Source organism: Limulus polyphemus, unplaced genomic scaffold (genome assembly GCF_000517525.1).
Source record: "Limulus polyphemus unplaced genomic scaffold, Limulus_polyphemus-2.1.2 Scaffold3802, whole genome shotgun sequence".
NCBI lineage: Eukaryota > Metazoa > Arthropoda > Merostomata > Xiphosura > Limulidae > Limulus > Limulus polyphemus.
Window position 1 is genome coordinate 13,907 of NW_013669412.1, and position 22,054 is coordinate 35,960.

A 22,054-nucleotide genomic window follows, 5' to 3' on the forward strand; every position below is an offset into this window, starting at 1 on the left:
TAGTTAGGTAAACGTAAACTAAACTAACTACTAGTATATTTACTTACTATAGATATATATATATATATATATATATATATATATATATATACCATTTGCGATACCATCTCAGGAATGTGAGATATTGGTTAACATTTGAATTAGAAGATGGCATGTTTACAGCATCAAACCACCTCAAAACCACCTTTTCATTTCAATTGAATTCTCACTTATAGTTCAGAAATAGTGTAAGAAAGAAAACATTTCTTAGCAAAAGAAAGAAAAAGTAGATGGATGGCACAACAAAATCAAGAAAGCTTAGCAAAATTTAGGATAACCAAAGAAGAGGGAAAACAACTGATGTGCTCAAATGAAGTTCCTGAATAAACAAAAGAAGAAGAGTTGATGCTGTAAGACATGCAAATGAGTTCTGGTTCTCCATGTCTTCCATTGAACGAGTACATCAGATAGTCTATCTTATAATGAGTAACTTACATTAAATTCTATACTTATGAGAGGGGGGCTAAATAAAATAGAGAAGGGAGGAGACATAGAGAAAAAAATCACAATTCTCATTGTAGAGGAGATATAGGATTTTTTGAAATATCTCCTTATAAAATTAAAAACTCAAACTTGTATCAAAATTTGATTTATTAACTATGTTTGATGCAAGTTTATTCATATATATTGAAAATAAAGTAGTTTAAATTAAATTTTGAATTTAATTCTGTAAAAGGTCGTGACCTGCAGACTTGGATCCATCTGTAGTGAGACAGTAAAATATAAATGCCTATGAAACTCAAACTGTTTATCTAGTTGCTTATTCATTTAAACTCAACCTGGGTTCCTCTGCAAAATTTAAGCAAAGTTAAATCTAGCTCTGATTCCTCAAATTTTTATTAATCTTTTTTTCTTAAACTTGTAAAGTAGCAACCTCTACCAATCTAGATGGCAATTTGATATAGGTGGTATAAACATTGTGAAGTACTTGTATAATTGTGTATTCCTTCTAGTGAGAATAATCTTGTAGAATCAAGTTAAGATCCACTATTAGAGAACAAAAATTTGTTTGGAAACAAGATTTGACACTTTCACGTTTCCTCTTCAATCAAGGATTTGCTTGTGAAAGAATTAGTGGTTATTTTATAGCAGATGTTCCAAGTTGCTTTAGGGCACAAGAAGTTAGGAGTTCAGCTTGAAGTGACTTCAGAGATATTAAATGTTGGCAATATTTGGATTAGCAAACATTCAACAATTCATCTTTTAACATAATTTCTAGTTTTATGTACTATTTTGGCTAATTTCTAGTTGATTTGGTGATGTATGTGTGTTGTTCCTTTAACATTGCTAGCTTAGTTTACATAATTATTTTTAAAGTTTGACATTGTGTGTTATACAGAACATAGCAATATGTAAAGCAGTTAAATTAAAAGAACTTGTAATATGAAAATTAAAGTTTTATTATGGGTTATCATTGTTTTGCTAGGTTTACCTAATGGTGTCAAGGGGATATATTTGAACAAGGGAATAAAACCATTATGTATTGTAGTATCAACAGTGATACCACATGTCTAAACAGCAAAATGAATACAACACAAACACAACTGTTAAATAAGGAAAAAATATACTAAATATAATTTCAAACCTGAATACTGATTAATGCTTGGCTTTTGCATTTTGATAAAGAGAGCATCTTTGATTCTTTATTTCTTTATATTATTTTATATGTCAATGATTTTGACATCTGAAAAAACAAAAGTATGTTTATTTTGAGTCATGTGCTCAAACACAAAGGAAGTGGCTCGTAAATCTTCTTTTGATCTTATAGACACTTATCAGCAGGTTTGTACAATGCAAGAACTACCACAGTCTTTGCATGTAATTTGCTACAAGAATCCTGAAGTGCTCTTGTCAACAAGTTTGTGTGATACAATTTGACCAAGCTTTCTTGTTGGTAGGAAATAAAATTTCACATCTAAAACCATGTTGTATTCTTTAATTGTTTTGACAATGCTTTTATAGGATGGCATGTAAAAGCCAAGGGATATATATGGTAGAACACATAATAAAGATGGTTTTCTAAATTGTTGATTATATCTTCAGGTTGTGATTCATTTTCTAGGGATGATAAATCTTTAATATAATGTCCTCTAAGGCTCATGTGTATACTATGATTAATTTTCAGGAACTTTGAAGAGTAACAGTAGATAGTTACTTGATGTCTGTAATAATTCATATCATAGTAATGTCAAAATCTCTTGTGGATATCAAAGCTTTGTTTACTTGAAATGTTTTACATGATAAATTTTTATTAATATGTAGAAGTTCTTATTTCAATCTTATGGGAACTTTAGTTGCTTGTGTACACGTTGTTCTAATAACAATGTAAATATATCATTTCACTAATTTTTGGGTTAGAAGTGTAAACATATGTACATGTAGTATTTTTGCCCCTTGGATTTTATGTTTTGTTGATTAAGTATACTCTTACTGGTTGTTTTGATTTGCTAAACATTTCATTTGAATTTAAGGCATTTTATATGTGTCATAAATTTTGGATCTTTGTTCTTGTTATCTCAGTAGCATGTGAAAATTAAATTATTGATTAGGAATTTTTTGTACTATGAATTATCATAAAATGACATATTTTTTTTTATTTTATTGCAGCGAAAGATGTCATTTGCTGGGATGAATACAAAAAGAAGTAATTTTGAAGACAGTGATAATCTGTTTATCCAAAGTTTAGAAATAAAAGGACAACTTGCATGAGAAAATGTGATAGATTGAAGGTTTCAATAAATTATTTTTGACCCTACAATGTGTGGTGGAATACTTCTCTACCTTGTTTTGTTTTGAACATTGAAGAATAACATGTCAGAATTCAACCACCATGTGATCAAAAATAACACCTTGGTGCCACCACAGACCATTTTTTCAAGTGGTCCTGGGATCTTTCCTGCTGGTGGGGTGGTAAATAATTCACCATTAGGAGTTATTCACACATTACCAACTCTGGGGTCAAAGACAAACCAACCTAATCCACGGCTGAGTTTTTTTGCGCAGCCTTGCACACCATCTTTGCTATCATTGTCATCAGCTTCAGGATTTCAGCCAGTCCAAGATAATACCTTGTCTTCGTCCTTTGAATCATACATACCCGTTTGTCCTTCGTGGACACCAGTGGACAGTGGGGGGTCATATGTAGAATCTGATGGTCGTAACTCTGGTACTTCTGTTACTTTGTTGCAACATCCTCAACCAGCAGTAACTGTTGAAGGAAGACCTTGTATACAAGATACGCTAACTCACTTAGTTGGGAATCAGGGAAAGAATTTAGTTCTTTCATCAACTATGATGTACCAAGGGAGCCATTCACTTCCAGAAAGTGTAACTGTACCATTTGGATGGAAACGATTAACCTGTGATGGAAAAGTAGTGTATGTTAGGTAAGTTATCATTAAATTGAAAGAATTATACTGATAGAATTATCCTTAAACTAAACAAATGAGTATTATAATTAATTTTGTACAATAAAGAAAAATAGTAATACATATGATTGTACACATACTCACATATTAAAATTGTTTTTAATCTTTAATGTAGGATTCACGACATTCTCACAAAATAGAAGTGTCACATCATTTAAATCAATTTTTTCTGTTTAAGTTTTGATTGTGTAGTAAATATTACTTCAAGAACAATATATGAATTCCAATTTTTTTTATAAATGAATGTGCAGGACGTAGCCTAGTGGTTATTATGCCAGATTGTGAATCTAGTTCAAAATTAGGGATGACTAGCATCTGGGTCTCGTGTAGCTTTTTGCAAAAAATCGGAAAGAAACAGACACAAAGTATGTGTATGTACCAAAAATTTAATTTACATCCACCTGCATGCCTATAGTAACTTCTGTGTGAATTTATTTTGCACAGTATTAAATATAATTATCATTTGATAAATAATTGTTGTTCTTAACCCATCAACTGCGGCAGGAGCAGTTCATTTGCCATTTTCTGATTCACGGATAAAACTGAGTTGCCATCAGTCACAATAAAACTGTTATTTTCATCATTTGCATAGAGTTATAGTTATATATGTGAGACTGACGGATATTTCTGTCATTCACAGCTGAGCCACAGAACTTCAATAACGGAAATATCCGTCATCCACAGTTAATGGGTTAAGGAAATATTATACTCTTTTTCAAATTCTTAATATTTTCCCTCATGATTTCAATAATGCTTAAAATATAAATACGGTAGTTTCAGTTTTTACCATCATAAAATAACTTACTTTAAATATAAAAAAGACATTTGTTCTTCAGTTTCTTTAAATTTCTCTCTCTCTCTCTTTAACTTTTTTTTTATATTTATATAAACCACTAAGATTATTTATTAAAGAACTTTTTAAGATAAGTTTTAAAAAAAAGTAAAATTTCTCCATGGTTGGAGTTTTATTTTAATATTGTTTTGGAATTTATGTTAAGAGTATATGAATTGTACTTTAGTGGAAGTGCTGTTCTTGTAAGTTATATTATTGTTTTTCTCTACAATTTATTTTGTGAAATAATATTTTCACTAAATTACTCATTTGTCCACAGAAGAGATAACTAGTGCATCAGAGCCACTGCCAAAAAGTTTTTTGTGTATGATCCAGGCCTTTGAATGAATTCTTAACCCATATGTAATAACATGAACTGTACTAGTCTATGATGCAATAAGTATTAAACTATATCTCTCCACCAATAGAAGGACAACACATCATCCTTGAGCACTTTGTGCAAACCAAAAGTTCATTCATTGTTGAGTCATATTCTTTTTTTTTCTGACAAATAACTAAAACAATTAAATATTTTGACTGCGCTCAATTTTAGGGATATAGTTTCAAATAAAAATTTGGACTTTTTTTTCTTTCCGTCCTACATTGGTTCTTTCTTGTCCACTATATGCTCATCTCCTCCTCCTACTTGCTTAACTTATTCACTACCTATCCTACTTGCACATTTCCGAGGCTCTACATTGTAACCCTGACAGCTTTATTAGGTAAGATCACACATACCTGTACACCACACTGGTCTCAATCTCTTCTTTTGCAGTTGCCCAGTTAACTTTTTTTTTCATTTCAAAGACTTAATTGTTCAGGATGCCTTATTTTCTGGAGGTTGACTCTCTCTCTGTCTTATCTCGGGGACCTCCATTTGACACCTTTTGAAAAGAGGTTTTTGGTAAATTCCTCATACTTTGGAAACTGACTGCAGTAGCCAATCAACAATATTTTCTGCTCTACCATTTATCTTGGTCCATGAAGACCCCAGATTTGTCATTTTTAGGAAGTCTCATCAGGTCACCATCTATCCTGCTTCTCATCCTGGTGTCCCTCCACTTGACAGGCCAGTCATCGAAAGGCTCAGATATGACTTGCATTTGGAGCCATGGAATACCATGACTCCAGTTCTGTGGGAGCTTAACTCTTACATTTACTGCACCTGTGAATTTCTTTAGCAGAGGATCTTTGGGTCACACAGGTGCTCTTACAGTGACTTACCCTGTCTTCTCTTGTCTCTGGCTGTTGACATCTCCAGACATTTTTGTGTCACATCACATCCATCACACTATGTTCTCATCACCCTTTGGGGTTCTTCTTCTCCTTCCAATTGCCATTTTTCAGTCTTCATAGAGGAGACACGGAAACCCACTGAGTGGACAGTTTTACCTCACGGGTAATACTTTCCTATTCCAAAATCTGACAGTCTAGCAAATGAGGGATTTTATGCAAATGATTTTGGCTTACACAAAATGCTTAAGGCAAGTACTGTGTAAAGAGGATGTGTCAACCTCATATTGGTGGAGGGGTATAATCTAATGTTAGCTGCACCATAGACTAGTAACATTCCCATTTCGGCGTATGAGCTCGTTCAAAGGCTTAGTGCATATCACAATTTTTTGGCAAATGTGCCAAGGCACCAACTGTTTGTTATGTGGAGAGGTAGGTATCTGTCTGAAATACATTTTTAGGTAAGGATAATGTTAATTTTTCTCTAACATGAGTAATTAGCTATTATTAAAAAGGAATTAACTCGGGTTTCTCAGGATTTGTCACCTGTATTCAGTGTAAATAATTTTTTTGAGTGATGAAAGCCGAAAATATTGAAGTGCAGTCAAAGAGAAATTTTAGTTCATAGATTCTGAATTAGTTGGCATTTGTATTTTGAAATCTAAGAATCCTAACTATTTTTGCATTACATAGTTGGACTTATGAAGAATATAAAAACTAATAAGACTGTAATATATACCTTAAGATATTCAGTGTTTAGTTGTACAATTTGCAAAACATTTCTTTTAGTTATTTTATTCAAGTTAAATATAATTTATGATATAATTGGTTAAATCTAAGTCTAAGTTATATGCATCTGTTTGTTTACTTGCTTGGAATGAGTATGTACATGTGCTATGAGTTGGTATTTTTTGCTCTTGTGAAGTATTATTGTTTATATGGAAAAATAAATAGCAGTACTACACTTGCAATTATTTTGTACACATATAATAAGTTACATTTTTGTGGATTTTTTATATTTTTTTTAAAGAACTTTCAAAACTATCTTACTCATACCTTGCCATGTAATGTTTTAAGTTAATACTTTAATGAATCCCTCCAAAACACTTCATTATATTTTGTATTATGTGCATATTTGTTTTAGTAAAGTAAGAAATAAACAGCTTAATATTCCATTTTACACGTGTCTATGAAAAACGAATCTTAAAAATTTATTAATAACTCATTTATTTTTTTGTTTATAACTTTGTAATGAAATCTTATAATACTATTTGATTTCTTTCAGTCCCAGTGAGTGTCAGTTGACTTCTTTATCTGATGTTGTTATGTACCTGCAAACAGAAGGAACTTGTAAGTGTGGACTAGAGTGCCCTGTTGTTCCAAATAAAGTTTTTAACTTCAATCCAGCTGTACAGTCAAAAGCTTGGGCTCTTACAGACTCTTGTTGGAATGATGCTAGTAAGTTATGTATTCATAAACGGAAAACTGTGGCCATGGCAACATTTCAGAACAGCACAAGCCTTAACCCATCTTCATCACCTTTGAAACTTTCTTCTCAATCAGTACATTCGTGTAGCTCAGTGACAGCAATAAAAAAGAAAGGTAAGCCTAGCATACATGCCAAAAAACATTTATATGTATTTAAGAGATATATTGTTTCTTTAGTTTAATATTCATATTACAAACATATTTTATTAAAAAAAACTATACACATATTATGCTTCTTACAACAGACATGTAACTCACTTAATGAAGTCTTCTGAAAATTGACAACTTCATGACATGTAGTTGTATGTAGTGGTTTGGCATATATTTTTAGTATGCAGGCTAGATATGAAACAAATTTACCTGGAGTTGTTTGCAATTCAGTCATAAAACACTGTAAAAGCTAAGAATTTATATATTATGGTAGATATCTAGAAAAAATATAATATACTTAGCTCTTTCGTTATAAAGCATGAACAAGTTATATCTAAAATATATTTTTAACATATTGTAATTGTATTATTATTATCTTTTAATAGAGTAACAGTTTCTCTATTGGCAGTCCTATATGAAGAAATAAATTTACTTTGTGCCCACTGAGCTGTGAGACACTTGAACATTAATAATTTTCCCACCCATCTTTCAAATATAAGAACCTTGCTTTGAGACATGATGCTTTTAATATGTTTCAAAAAGTAATTGCGTAATAGTTAACAAGGTAAAGACTGTAGTGTATTATAAGTATTAAAGTAGAAACTTTTATTTTCTGCAGATTCATCCTCTTGTAAGAAGAAAAAAATGAGAACTAAAAACAAAAGCCCTTTTGATGGAGTTCTTGTGTCCGAGTTGTTGGCACAGAGAGATAAAATGGGCTTAAGAAAAGAAAGCAAAAATAATAATCTGATTCTTAGTTCAGTTGCTGTTGAAAAGAACCGTGGTTCTTTATCATCATATAGCAATAGTCCTGTTAGCAGTCAAGCATGTAACCTGCTGCCAACACTGTTACCCACTGAAGATAGAAGTAACTTTCAACGGTTCTGCACACCACAAGAGTTACTTCTGGTTGATACTCCTGTTCATAATAACAGCATGAGAGTTTGCCCAAATAACAGTCAGTATCCACAGAATAAAACTAGTAATGAACTTTTTGTGTGCACAACAGTGACATCTTGTTCTACTGCACCTTCTACCTTCAGTAGCGTTTCACATTTAGGTCCCTATGGAGTTCACTTAAATATGTCAAATGTACAAAGTTTCTCTCAGAGAACAGAATCAGGTGATAAAAGACATACTTCTTTGGATACACCACGAGTAGGCCAGGTATCCATTTCACTCCCCTTAGGTCATCATATGCAGTCAGGGCAGTCATTATTACCAATACAACAAAATATGCAGACTCCAGGAACTAAAAGTTCAGAAGTTCCCCGTGGACCTTCTCCACAATCAGTAGTACGAGGTAATGTTCTTCATTCCCAGCTTCAAGTTAACCAGTGCATTGGTTTAGGTGGACAATTAAATTCTTGTATGATGCCCCCTGGAGTTTGTCCATCATATCAACGAGCACCTGTGATGCAGCCACATGGTTCAGCGCATGAAGAATTAAATTCTTGTTTAAGCAATAATGAAGTTTCTACACCAGCCACACAAAAACTTGCTCCAAACTTTTTTTGTCGTTCTGCCACAGACCAGTCTGTTAGTTCTCAGGTTGGAGAAGGTACTTTCAGCCCTAATGGTAGGCAGAAACTAAAAAAGTCTTCAAAAGTGAATAACACTGTACGTCTTTTTGATCGTGGATCTCCATGTCCAAATGTAGATGTAAGGCAAATTCCTCCTGAACATCATCGACCTCCTGCTGGCACACTAGCAAGTCAGACAGTGTCCAAGAGGAGTGCAAGTACACCAATCGTTGGTGTAAGTAGTGAATATCTAGCCACTTCACAAGGTGGTCAGTCTTTGACTTGCCCCCAAGGCATTCCTGTAAGATGGTGTAGCTCTTCCAGTAGTCAGAATGAAATTGTAGATGCAGTTGTTAGTAGTCTGCCAACTCATAATTTAAATGATCAAGTTACTCCATCCTCCATACCAGAAACAGGTGGTGGAATCCTATCTTCTAATTTAAATAACATGTTTGATGTTAGTAACACAGATTGGACTTCTAATTGTTCCAAATTAACTGTGTCTGTTGATACAGAATTACCATTGCAAAAAAGAAATATGTTTCCACTTATGGATTCTCAAACTTCCTCTGTAAACACCAGCAGATTATTGAATAAGAATTTGGAATCATTTCCTGTAAACTCTATAAATCGAGTGCAAAATAGTAGTGAGGTAACATCTGAAGAAGGCTTTGATGTTAATTCTTTGCCAAAAGTTGGCCTTCAAAATTCTGTTTCATGTTTTGGACCAAGTACAGAGATAGCAAACTGTAATGGATCATACCCTGGTATGTTGGTGCCTAACATTAATAATAACCATTTCTCTGCTAATTTACATGCTGCAGTAAATCTTCAAACACCATCAAGCATCCAAGCTTCTCCTTCAGTCGTGAAGATTCATGTTGCACCCCAGACTAACCAGATATCACCAGTTCAGGTCATTCAGCAAGTTGGAATGATTGGGTCTCAACAAGTGCGTCCCAGTGTGATACAGACCCAATCAGTTAGCTCAGATGGGACAGAGAATACAGCTAATGGAAGCACTCCATCTGTTGAAAACATGACATCATCAACTTTTGTTCAGTTTCCTGGTCCAAATGGAGCTGTACGCTCTCCATTATGGCAACATAATGCATCCTCTGGTATTTTAGTGCAGAATGTATTCAGCCAGCTCAGTCAACGTGTTTATACTGAATACACACCAAATACAGTTTTACCAACTGCCTCAAGAACCCAGTTTGCTCAACACCTAAATGGAATGGTACTGCCTACAGGATTTCAAGGTATGTCAAATTCCCAGCAAATTTTGATGACTCCAGATGGTATACGAGTACCAGTTGGAGGACCAGCCGTAAATTCCATACCTACTCCTGTTGGAGAAGCGCAACCATTTGGTCCAGCCCAACAGTTATCCCAACCATTATTAATATCTGATGGATTGAGGCCAAACTTGCTACAGTCACAGCAGCTTGTACAGAATGGTTGTTTTATAATTGGATCATCTCAACCAAGTTTCACTGTAAGAAGTCCTCATCTGTCAAGTCACAATATACCTTTGGGTGTGGGAGAAGGTCCATCACAATGTGCAAACATTTCTATAACAGTTCAGAATGACAATACAGGAACTTTGATTTCCTCTCAGCCTTACACAAGAGTTGGAGCTATTCCTTTAGCAGCTTCTACAAATCAGAAAACCACAAATACAATGCAGTCTTTTGAACGATCACTTCCTGTAACACAACAACCAACAGTTATATATGATAGACACGAGTTTGCAAGCTCAGCTCATTCAGAAGAAAATGGTTGTGCACAGATCTCTGCAACTGTGAGCAATGGTGGGTGTGTTTCTTCAGTAAAGCCAGTTACGGCAACTAATGCAGTTGCTACAGTCTCCAGGGGTGTACTCATCAGTGCCAACACTGTAGCAGACAACAATTCTCTACCTGGTACAGCTTCTTACAACCGTCCAAGTGCTTCAGTTTGCAATTCTGCAGTTAACCAACCACTTAAAAACATTAATGGTATGCCAGTGCCAGGACAACTTAGACTGAATAACTCCATGCCACCCCTTTCCATACCTAATGTGACAACAGTAACTACATCCATGACCCAGGTTATACCTGCTGTGGGAATGGTACCCCAAGTTTTAAGCCAGCCAGCACAACCTGTGATGCAGGTTTTTAATTTATTATCTCTTCCAGCTATGCAAAATACAGTTCTTATTCCTCCTGGACAAAACTTCTTGCCTGGACCTCTACGAATTGAACAGCCTTCTCCAGTAATTGGTACTCCAACACATCCAACAAACATTACTTCAATATTAGGGGGGTCCAGTGGTGCATTAGCTACTACCCCACTTCCTTTATCCAGCCCCACTTCCTTTGTTACCCTCTCAGCTCAACAGGATGAAAGTAGAGGAAGATCAGAGCTTTATTCTAAATCAGTATCTCGGCCTAGTTCTACTTGTAGTACTCCTTTGTCCAATAATGGCTCCATTTCTTGTGTGCAAAGTGATGATTCACCAAATTTCTTTCATACACCAAATAGAAAGAAGTCAAAAGAGGGTAAAAAAAAAACAGGAAGTCAAACAGTAGCCTCCATGTTGCAAAGTGGAACTCAGAACTCTTCTGTATTGTTTCCAAGTATTACCATTACACCTCAGCAGCAAACCCAGCAAGCCCCAGTCCTTCAGACTTTCACTGTGCTTCCTCCATCTTCAGCTCAGCAATCCAGGCAGTTAATGCAGCAACAGCAACAGGTTATAAGTTACAATGGCATGAATCCAGTCATACAACAACAAATGTTATCGTCAGGATTTGGAAACCAAGTGAATCTTCTTCAGCCATTTGGCATGATTGGGCTCCCTTCAGGTGGTGGAGCTAGTGTGATGCAGAACATCCCTTTGCAACAGTATGTTTCTGGACCTTCTTTTCACTCCATTGCATTGGTGCAGAATCCTCAAAATATCAGCTCTTTTCCCCAAGAACCATCTGTTTTAGTGCAGGGTCCTTCTAATTTTGGGATTCATTCTAACCCAGTTCAATGTGCCTTTCCTGATGGTTCCTTTGTTTCTAATGTGATTCAACCCAGTTCACATGTTTCTGGAGCAGATGTGATCTTGAGTCCCAACATTCAAGATCATTCTTCAGCAGGAGGTATTCCACGAGCCATCATTCATCATCAGGGATCCACACCAGTGGTCAGCCATAATATGATATCTGCCTCTGTTAGTACGCCATCATCATCATTACCTTGTAATACGTTAATACCTACAACAGCAACGAGTCACTTAAACTATATTAGTGCAAGCTTAAACAGTCAGACTTCTTTAAGTGGTGGGTTTACTACTCATTCAGCTTCAGCTGAGGAAAACATGCCTGAATTGTCACTATGTATGGTGAATAAACCAAGTGATCTTCAAGAGTCTTCTAGAGCTAGAAGTGTTGGAGTTCAGAGTGGAGAGATGGAGCATAATGCAGCCGTGCAGACAGTCACTTCAGTAGATTCAGTGTGTATCCCGGTGAATGAACCTACACCATCAACAGAAGCCATTACAGTTGTCCCCAAACAAAATGTTGACATTGGCAGTGCCTCTTTACAGGAATATAATGAAATAGAAGAAGAAAGCATGTTTCAGCCTTGTGAAGAAGAGGCTAGTGAAACTCTATGGCCAGACCCTGTGAATCTGTCTGCAGCTGTAAGAGCAGTCATGCAAAAAGGTAGAAATAATGTGCGAGACAGCCCAGTGCCTGATTATCCCGGTGAATCGTTCAACAAAGAAGAAACTTCATTGTCTACTGATGTTCATTCAAGACTTCCAGATCAAGACATTGAGCAGCTTGATAGTGTTCAGAACTGTGAAAGTACAGATTTTCAGCAACAGACAGTATCTGAGGTGAATTTAGCACTTGACTTGAGTAGAACATGGACCTACTCAAATCCGTTTGTGAAGGAAAATAATCATAGTTTACTAGAAAACCAGAAAGCCAGTAAAAGTTCTCTTGTAAAACATGGGTTAGAGGAACCCAGTGACAGTATAGAGAACCTTCAAACTAAGTGGGGTACTTGTTCATTAGAAACCTTGCCAATAGATCAACCTGACAATGCAGGTGAAAATGCTTCATCTGCTTCTTCTGATACCTCTGAACAGTCTTTGTCAGGTGGGGATAACCATTCCATAAGTGATTCAGGTGTAGAGTCCAGTCAGGAGCCAATGAACCTTGTTTGTGGCCGAGATGAGAGGGAAGATGAAAACAGAGTATGTTTAGAAAGCAGAGATGGAGAACTGCAGTCATCAGCAAACTCAAAGATATTGGAAGGGACTACCAACCCCCTTGTCACTGTCAGTCGGACAGTAGTGAATCAGAACTTTGAAACAGAGACGTGTAAAACTGAAAGGTGGTCTGGGGTGAAGAGGAGAAGAAGGGAAGTGTTTCCTATCTCTCAGGAAGATGGAGATCAAGACTCTGATGGTAAGAAAGAAAGTATTTTTGAATTATTTTAAATGCATTAAGCTTTCTTTAATAGTCATAATCATTATGCTAGAATTTAAACATGCTTAATGTTATAAAGGTCTCTAAATGTTACATATTTATGGTATATAGCAAAATATGTATAGAATAAAGATTTAAAAAGTTGTTGAAAGTTGTGATTGGCATAAAAAATAACACTAAAAAAGAAAAAGATTAAATGCATTTTTTTATATCTTCGTTTTAACATGCTAAATCAGCTGAATTTCATCAGAAGTATATTTAGTGATAACATAGTTTTCTTTATTTAATTAATCTGTGCTTATTTAGACATTTTTAATACATACGAAAGAAATGTGTGTGTGTGGGAATATTTTATCAACTTTAGTAATATTAACTTACTTTTATTTTGGGAATTAGAAATAGTAAATGAAGTTCAAACATTTATATCAGACCTTCAATTTTGGTACACATGTACTCACACTCCATCATACTCCTTATTTTAAGGTTGGGTGCACTATAAAATATGCTTTTCAAAACAATGGATATACTAATTTAAATTTATGTGACAATAACAAACTTCTTGATCACATCCAAATCTAACTAAGAAATCAAATATCTGTTCACCAAAAGCTACTAAATGAAAATTTCAACATCTCTTCCCAAAGTCATGTGTGGCTTAGTACTTAAAGGGTTACTTGACTTAGTACTCAAGTGTTACTTTGGGTGAAGTTTGAAATAAGGCGGTAGCCACGAGCTTGTTACTAGTCGTGCTGATCTATTTGTGATGCATCTTCCATTCAAGTATCAACATTTCTTGGGTGACATAAAGCTGTTAGCCTGACATTGGCTAATGAAAGCAAATATTTAAAATTATTATGCATTTTTTAGTGGGATAACAAATGTAAAGACAGGTTAATTGTCAAGTGTCTAAGTACACACACATATTAATCTATTATACCTTTGTCTTAAACAAGACTTTAAAATTTTCCAATCAGTGATTAGTGTAAATTAAATTTTTTTCTCTTTAACATTGACATTAATGATTCATAGGAATTTTTCTGAAATTGTAGTTCTGCAGTCTACTTAAAAGTATAATTCTTGATGTCATCCTATACTCTTCATTGACACTCTTCTAACACTCTCCTGACAAGTTCAAGTCCAGAGCACTATTGTACAAGTATATCTGTAATTTATTTTGGATAATATAAAGAAAGAGAAACAACATTTTTAGCAAAAGGAAATAAACTTTACTTACAATCTGAAAATCTGAAAAAAGTTATGTAACAAAGTAAACTTATGGACAAATTAACCAAAGTAACTTACTGTGAATATATAAAGTTCAAAATAAATGAATTATTACTGGGCAAATTAAAAAATAAGTATTGATCAAGTTATAGTAAAAAAAAAGTATTGATCCAGCTATAGTAAAAAAAAAAGTATTGATCCAGTTATAGTAAAAAAAATGAGAATTTAGGAGGGTAAGAAGGGATAACTATTTTATGCTGAACTTTATTGGGTATTTGGTTGTTATATGACATGAAAATACCTCAGTGTAATGGGTTTCTCTTACCATTATGCATTCCAGTCAGCCAAATTCCATTTACTCTGGATTGTATTTCAGGCTTTACTCATGTTGATGTTATTATGGGTCCATTCCAGACATTTGGACTATTTTTTTATCTGATCCCAGGATCCTGTTAACTATGTTTGCTTTACAGAGCTAGATATCTGCTCTTCCTTTTTTCCCCATTGGATTTTCTTTCCAGCTCTGTTCTTTGCAGCATTCTTAAATGTGAAAGTGTCTAGCATTCTTTTGAAGGCACTCATTCAGATGTTTTTTTAATGAATTAATAAGTTTTTACTATAACGTATTTGGCAATTATACATCTCCACAATTATTGAATTTGTTTTCTTTTAATGTAAGGGTTTTTGAGATTTATGGTTATCCTTTTCTTGGGAGATAAAAAAATTCAAAATTTCATATTTTGATGCTATCTTCAGACCTAATTTAAATGGACTCCAGGAAATATTCTTTTTTAGAGTGTACTGTTTTATTTTGTTTTTTGTCTACATTCTCTTCCCTCCTACACTTCTCAATCATAATCTATTTCTCTTTAATTGCACAGTTCTGTAATTTTAATTTTGAAATGAAGTTTATTTTATTTCTAGTTCTAATCCCAATTGCTTTTTTTTTAGGGATTCTTCTTTCTTGATGTTTCATCATAACATCACTTTAGGCATAACAGTATTCTGTTCCTTTGTTCTGCTTGACAGGTGGAATTTTATTCATAAGCAGGATTTGTTTGCTTTCACCATTCCAGTAGTACATTTTTTGATGAATGATGCTAAAAGAATAGTATTTTTCTTTTTCATCTAAAATAAAGAGTATTTCATTTAGTGCATTTTAGGCTTACACAGCAGCACTTGTGATTATTTCTTTGTTTCATCAATAATTTGCCTCATTCACCTTCAGATAGAAAAATTTTAAAAACTTGCTGGTATTTCATGCTCTTACTTACTCTGTTTGAGTATTTCTTGTAATTTTTTCAATATTTGTTTTATTTTGGTTTATACCTGTATACCACAAATGTCCTAAGTGCTTTTTGTTATGGTAGTTTATATATCTTATGATTGGTCTTTTATAACTTAAGACTTGGTATAAAGAATAATATTGTCTCCTCTTTCTCTGTTGGTCATGCACATGTAGTCTGTTTTTACTTGAAAGAATGGCTGTTGTTCACCCTTGTCTCTGTGTTGGTCTTGCACATTTAGACTGTTGTGACTTGAAAGAATGGCTGTTGTTCACCCTTGTCTCTGTGTTGGTCTTGCACATTTAGACTGTTGTGACTTGAAAGAATAGCTGATATTCACCCTTGTCTCTGTGTTGGTCTTGCACATTTAGACTGTTGTGACTTGAAAGAATAGCTGATATTCACCCTTGTCTCTGTGTTGGTCTTGCACATTTAGACTGTTGTGACTGTAGGAAGGATGAAGATCACCCATCTGTTCCTCTGTAGCCCTGGAACATTCAGATTATTGTGTTCTATCCAAAAAATTTTTTATTAAACATGAAAACAGTTCAAATAAACTTTGGTATGAGTTTCTTGATTATTTAAGATTCATTAGTTTTTATGTTTTGCTCCTTGTTGTAACTTCAACAAAAGAACAAGATGTACAACAGGCAAGATGTAAGAATTAAAACAACTTTAGCCATCAAGAAACTGAAATCAAAGTTGAATTCTAATTCATCAGCAGTTAAAATTTTTCTAAAAATGTAAGTGCAAATATATTTTTAGAAACATTGCCAAAGCCAAAAAGCCTATCTTCTGACCCTCTTTTTTTTATTAATGTTTTTAAAGATCTAAACTGATGTGTTGCTTGCATGATAATTAGATTTTAGAACTAAAATAGTTCAGTGGATGGGGCTCTTTAGTTATTATTTTGTAATAATTGTCTCTAGGTGGAGTTTGGTGTTTTACAAATGGTGGATGGTGTTTTTTTAATAGCTGCTTTGGTATTGAATTACTGATAGTTTCAGACCACACTACTCACATCTTTACAGAACAATTAGCTAACACCTTGGCACTGCTGCTGAAACATTTTTGTGCATGCTTCAAGCCATTGTAAAAGCTCTCAACCTTGCACGTAATAGTATGTACTGTGCTAGTCTATAATGCAATCAACATTAGACCATTCCCATCCACTATCAGGAGGTGACACAACCTCCTTGCACAGTACTCCCCTTGAGAATTGTATGTAAACAAAAAGCTCATTCTTCAAAACAGTAATCACCTCTCTGCAGAACAAAGAGCTATTACCTCATACATCTGCTGAGAATACTTGTGCATTCCACAAGCCTTGAACAGAACTCCCTCCCTACATGTATTAAGTGGAATGCACCAGCCTATAATGTAATGATGATTAGACTGTAACCCTCTACAAATAAGAGAGCGACACATTTTGCATGTAAAGTAAATCCCGTGAACGCTAGCGTTAAAACAAAGGCTTTTCATTGCTTCCTTAACACTGCTTTGTTCAGATGTGTTTTTATTAAGAATTAAGAGAATTTTTGCACTTGTTTGTTTAAACTTTTATTTTTTATATTGTAATCTTTCTTCCCTTTATTTTCTTGATTATGAAAATGCAAAATACTAAATTTTAATAATTTCAGCTAGAACTTTGATTGGAATTATCTTACATTTGATTTTTCCTTTTAATGAAATTTCTATTTTGGAAAACATGTTCCAGTGTCTGTGATAAGGTTTCTTTGACAATATGATTTTGTGTTGTTTTAACCCAATGTACACATTTTGTTAAATACTCTTCAATTTCAGCATTACACCAGTGATGTAAGCCTGTGTACTATAGACAAACCAATCCAATTTTTATAAACAGAAACACAAAAAAAAACAAATTTCTTTGGGTTCTCACACTCTTCAACAGGTGTCATCTAATACTGTAATGGTGACTAGAGGCACTCTGACAATTAGTGTTATTACCATCATTGTTCACCATGTGATTGATTACATTCTGATCTTGGATCCAGGATTCTTGACACCCTCCATCTGTTAATTCAGCTGAGCCTGCTCCATCTTTAGATGAGCTTAACTCTATGTGCACAGGGTCAGTCCAATGGACTGATCCAATATTGGAGAATTAATGTGTACTATAATTCTGAATTTACTATTGGTATCTTCAAAAAATTTTGTAAACATTTAATAAACATTACATTTATGTTGTGCACATAAAAAATCAGAATTTTAAATGAAGTATTTCTACTACATATTTGTCTGTGAATTTATCAAGTCTATGACTGTAACTAATGAGTGCAAGGTTATAGTTTTATATTTCATTTGCATAACCTCTAATATCAAAAGTTTGTCAGTAAAAGTTAATATATTTTCTGTTATTTTCTCTACCTTAACATTAACTGTAGTGAAATCACCTGTAATTAAAGTTGAAAAATGTAAAAATAGCTCGTTTTTTTGTGTTTTTTGTTGCTGGAATGAGTACACATTGTAACAGATAATTGCAGTTGTCTTCAGTGTTTTGACCAGCTTCTTTCATTTAATTTTATTGTTTTATTTCTCTTTCAACCATATCTAACTATCCCAAATAGTAATAAGTCACAAAGCAAGAATGCAGAGAGTTTAGGGTGAATAAAATTTCAGATTACATCAAATTACATTTAATTACTCATATTTGTGTGTTTTCCAGATGAGAATTTTTTTTTTACCTAATGTATTAAGTTTTTACTTTTTACATTTTAGTTACAAAAAAAATCAATAGATCAAAGAATATACATAAAAAATAAATTTAGCAATTCAGGATTGAAGCTTTTTGCTCTTTGAAGCTGGTTTTCATGAACCCTAAATTTTCCTCACTAAGTTGGTTGTCCATAAAAAAATTCATGTAGCTTTTAAATATGTATTTTAAAATATAAACAATAATTCAAACAGTAAAACAGAATACCCCAAAACAATTGTAATTTAATCTGGCTTTGTAACTGACCTATGAAAAGGTTGAAAACATTTCATTAATTACTGGAGCACAGATTTTGATCTTTACTGAATAAAATCTGTATGTGAAATGGTATCTTTTACTGAAATAAATTAATATAAAATATCATAATCATGTAGTTCATAAAATGACCTTTTTATTGGTTATAAATGTATCATTTACAAGCAAGTGCGAGTACATAAGTAATTTTAAAAGCATGAAGAGTTGGAAGAAGCTTCAATAGTGATTGTGACAAATTAAATTGTAATTAAATTCTAGACTGTCTATATATATAGTTGATGTGTCTAATTGATAGATGTTCTGAAATCCACATAAGGGAAGAAATAAAATCTAGAATAAAGAATTCAAAGCAGAGAGATACCACATGACAGAAAAAAGTGAAGATTGAGAATTTATTTAAACTTTTTTTGTTAATTAAGAAATTGAAATATATTAAACTTTGAATTATAAACTAAATTTTGATTCCAAGTTTATTGATATAACATTAATAATAAAGCTGTTTATTAAATTTTGAGTGTAATTCTTTGAAAAAATTATGACATGCACACTTTGATTCCCACCCATGCTCATAGGGTTAATCAATGTTTTTTTCATATATACTTGTACTTCTGTTTCCCTCTTTCTGTTGAGGATCCTGTAATCCCACCTTTGTTCATTAGTGCTTGAATTACACCGGTGTATGTCTTTTGTTCAGTCCTTTTCCCACTTGTTCTCTGTTGAATCTTGGTCTGTTGTGATGTATGAGCCTCCATTGCCCAAGTCTCTTCTTTCACTATGAGAATCTCCTATTTTTCCTTCTTTTTTTTTCTCTGACTCTATATATAATTTTTTGTTACTTACTTAACTTTTTTACTGTTTGCCCACACGTTGCCTTCTTTTAGATGCTTTACGTAATAGCCCTATAAGCTTTATTGGAAAAACTTACCCATACCTGTTTTTCACCTTGTCCTTGATTTTCTTCTTCTATTGTGTCCCATTTAATTTTGTTTCTTTGTTTCTGGGATGTAATTCATTGAGATACCTTGATTTCTGACATTTGCTTTCCTCATTTTTCTCTCAAGGGACTGCTGTGCTACACCCTTTTTTCCTGATAAGATTTTTGGGGTTGTTTCTTTTACTTTGAAATCTTAAGCTGATCGGCAGTCATCTTTGCTCACTTTGGTTTCTTGCCTTTTTTGGACCAGGGATCCCACCAGGTTTCTTGAACTATACAGCATTGTGGAGTCGACTCCTCAGATGTTTCTAGTCTTCTTGTCACTATCCAACATCCCACTTTGTTCATCTGTGAACTTCTAGTGCTGCAGGCTACTTGGTTACTCAGGTGCTTTCTTTATTTTGTTTCTCCGGTCTTCCACTCTCCACTTCACCTCCACTCTGAGTTTCTGCTCCAGTTTTTATGCTGTTGCCACAAAGACCAATGGCAACCTGTCATTGATTTGTTTCACTTGAACCAGATTTGGTCATTCCCTGATTCAAGGTGGACGTTTTTTTCACTCTGTGGTGGGTGCTCTTCTGGGATGTGGATGATCAGGATCAGTGTCTCAGCCTTCTTTCTATGTCTTCTTCTCTTTGTACATCAGAAGTTTTGTCTATTTTGTGGATTCTAGCCTCTCTTGCATTCCTTATCCTTCTGGGACTTGTTCACTTGTATTCCTTTCAATAGACTCTGGCAGATCAGTGGAATATGTCCAGAGGTCCACTGACTTCTTGTTTCTCTCCTTCCATCTCTCCACCTCAGTCTGTTGTAGTGGTTCAATCATTCTCACACAACCTTGAACAATGCTCTTCTTCTACCTTGCCTGAGCTTACATCTCTTCACAGACATCTATCTATCTAGACTGGGTATGGTTCTGGATACCTTCACTGCTTCCAGTATTCAGTAGTTCAGTGGTCTTGCCACCATATTCTGTCACATCTAGCTGTACATGTAATTCATTATGAAAATTTCTCTGTCATTTTTTTACACCAGTCAACGGTAGCTACATGTTCTTGAGGTTTCTGCTTTCTCACTGTAGAGCACCTCTTTTGGGTCCATGATAATTGCATCCAGCTGTCATCTTGCTATGTCCCAGGAACTTTGAACTTAGTAGCTGATCAGTAGCTATCTTGCCTGGACCAGATCCTTCCAATAGAGAGGTTCTTACATCCTCTGGTGTTTCACTGGATTTGTTCCCACTTTGCAAATCCTCTTATTAATTTCTTAGTGATTCCTTTCAACATCAAGCTTCCACTTATTTCATTATATTTACAGACTCTTCAGCCCTATTAGTAGATGCTCTGATTCAGAACTGGTACAACTTCTTTTTGTATGTCTTTCCTCTTTTTTTCTTCCCAGGATGCTATCTTTAATTTGAAGCACTCTTTGTTGGGTTCTTCTTATTGCACCCCATTGACCAGCTCACATATTATTTTTCTCCCTTTACTTATAGGCAATCCAAGAGTCACCATCTCTTCCATCTTGGAGGTTCCTCTTATGTCAGTCTCAAATATTCACTTTCACTACAAAATGCCATGCTTTAATCTTCATGTAGGGCTTTTATCTGGTCTCTTGCAAGACAGGCAAGATTTTTAACAGAATAACTTGTCTTCTTGCTCAGACTTGTCAGCCATCCACCTTTGTAATTTATTAGCACGAGTTAATGATTTATCCTTGTTGTTTCATCTGCCACTGCCTTCTTCCAGGTTGTCTGATTCTCTCATCTCATTTCCTTTTTTTTTACCTGATTTTGTGAGAGCAATCTATCCATTTTCATGATTGCTGCCTACAGAATGGCTTGGTTGACAAATTTCTGTCATTTCTCTGGCCATTGTCCTATTCATTCCCAGGTTCTTACAGTCCTCTTCAGGGCCTTTCTAATTACTCATCCAGTTCCTCTTCCAGACTGAAACCTCTGTTTAGTTCTCAGGGTCCTCATAAATCCACCATTCAAACCTTTGGCCACCTGTTCTGTATATATCTTTTATTACATATTTTATCTTCCTTCTTGCCTGTGGGAGATATCACTATGATATTTGTGCCTAAGATGCTACCTGCTCTGTTTTTGATAGGGACAAGTCGATTTTATTTCCAGACTGCTCCTTCCTTACCAAGACTTGAGGATGCCCAGAAGGGTAATCTGATGTTTTCTCCATGGATCTTGCTCCATCCACATTAATGAACTGGTTTGTACAGTTGATCTGTCTTGTTTATCATTATGTCCCCAACCACCTAAGTGTAGGTTTCAGTATTTTTCAGGTTACTTCTCATTGCATTTGCCACTTGACTCTCATGTTGCATATAACTATTTATTTATCCTGGACAAAATCCCATCCTCTATGCTGGAACTCCTTAATCCTATCATGACGTATCACATGTCGAAGGCCATGTCATTGCGTTTGTTTACTTGCATT

The 22,054-nt window shown here is 34.4% G+C and overlaps 1 protein-coding gene across 1 annotated transcript in view; it reads left to right on the forward strand.

Annotated features, from left to right (window-relative positions):
* The window catches only part of LOC106470066, a 44,833-nt gene that overhangs the window by 13,387 nt on the left and 9,392 nt on the right, over window positions 1–22,054 (forward strand). Inside the window, exons 2-4 of the mRNA XM_022398610.1 lie at window positions 2,647–3,425; window positions 6,818–7,134; window positions 7,790–13,156. Coding sequence (XP_022254318.1) covers window positions 2,851–3,425; window positions 6,818–7,134; window positions 7,790–13,156 — 6,259 coding nt within the window. The 5' untranslated portion in view covers window positions 2,647–2,850. The remainder of the gene's footprint in view (window positions 1–2,646; window positions 3,426–6,817; window positions 7,135–7,789; window positions 13,157–22,054) is intronic.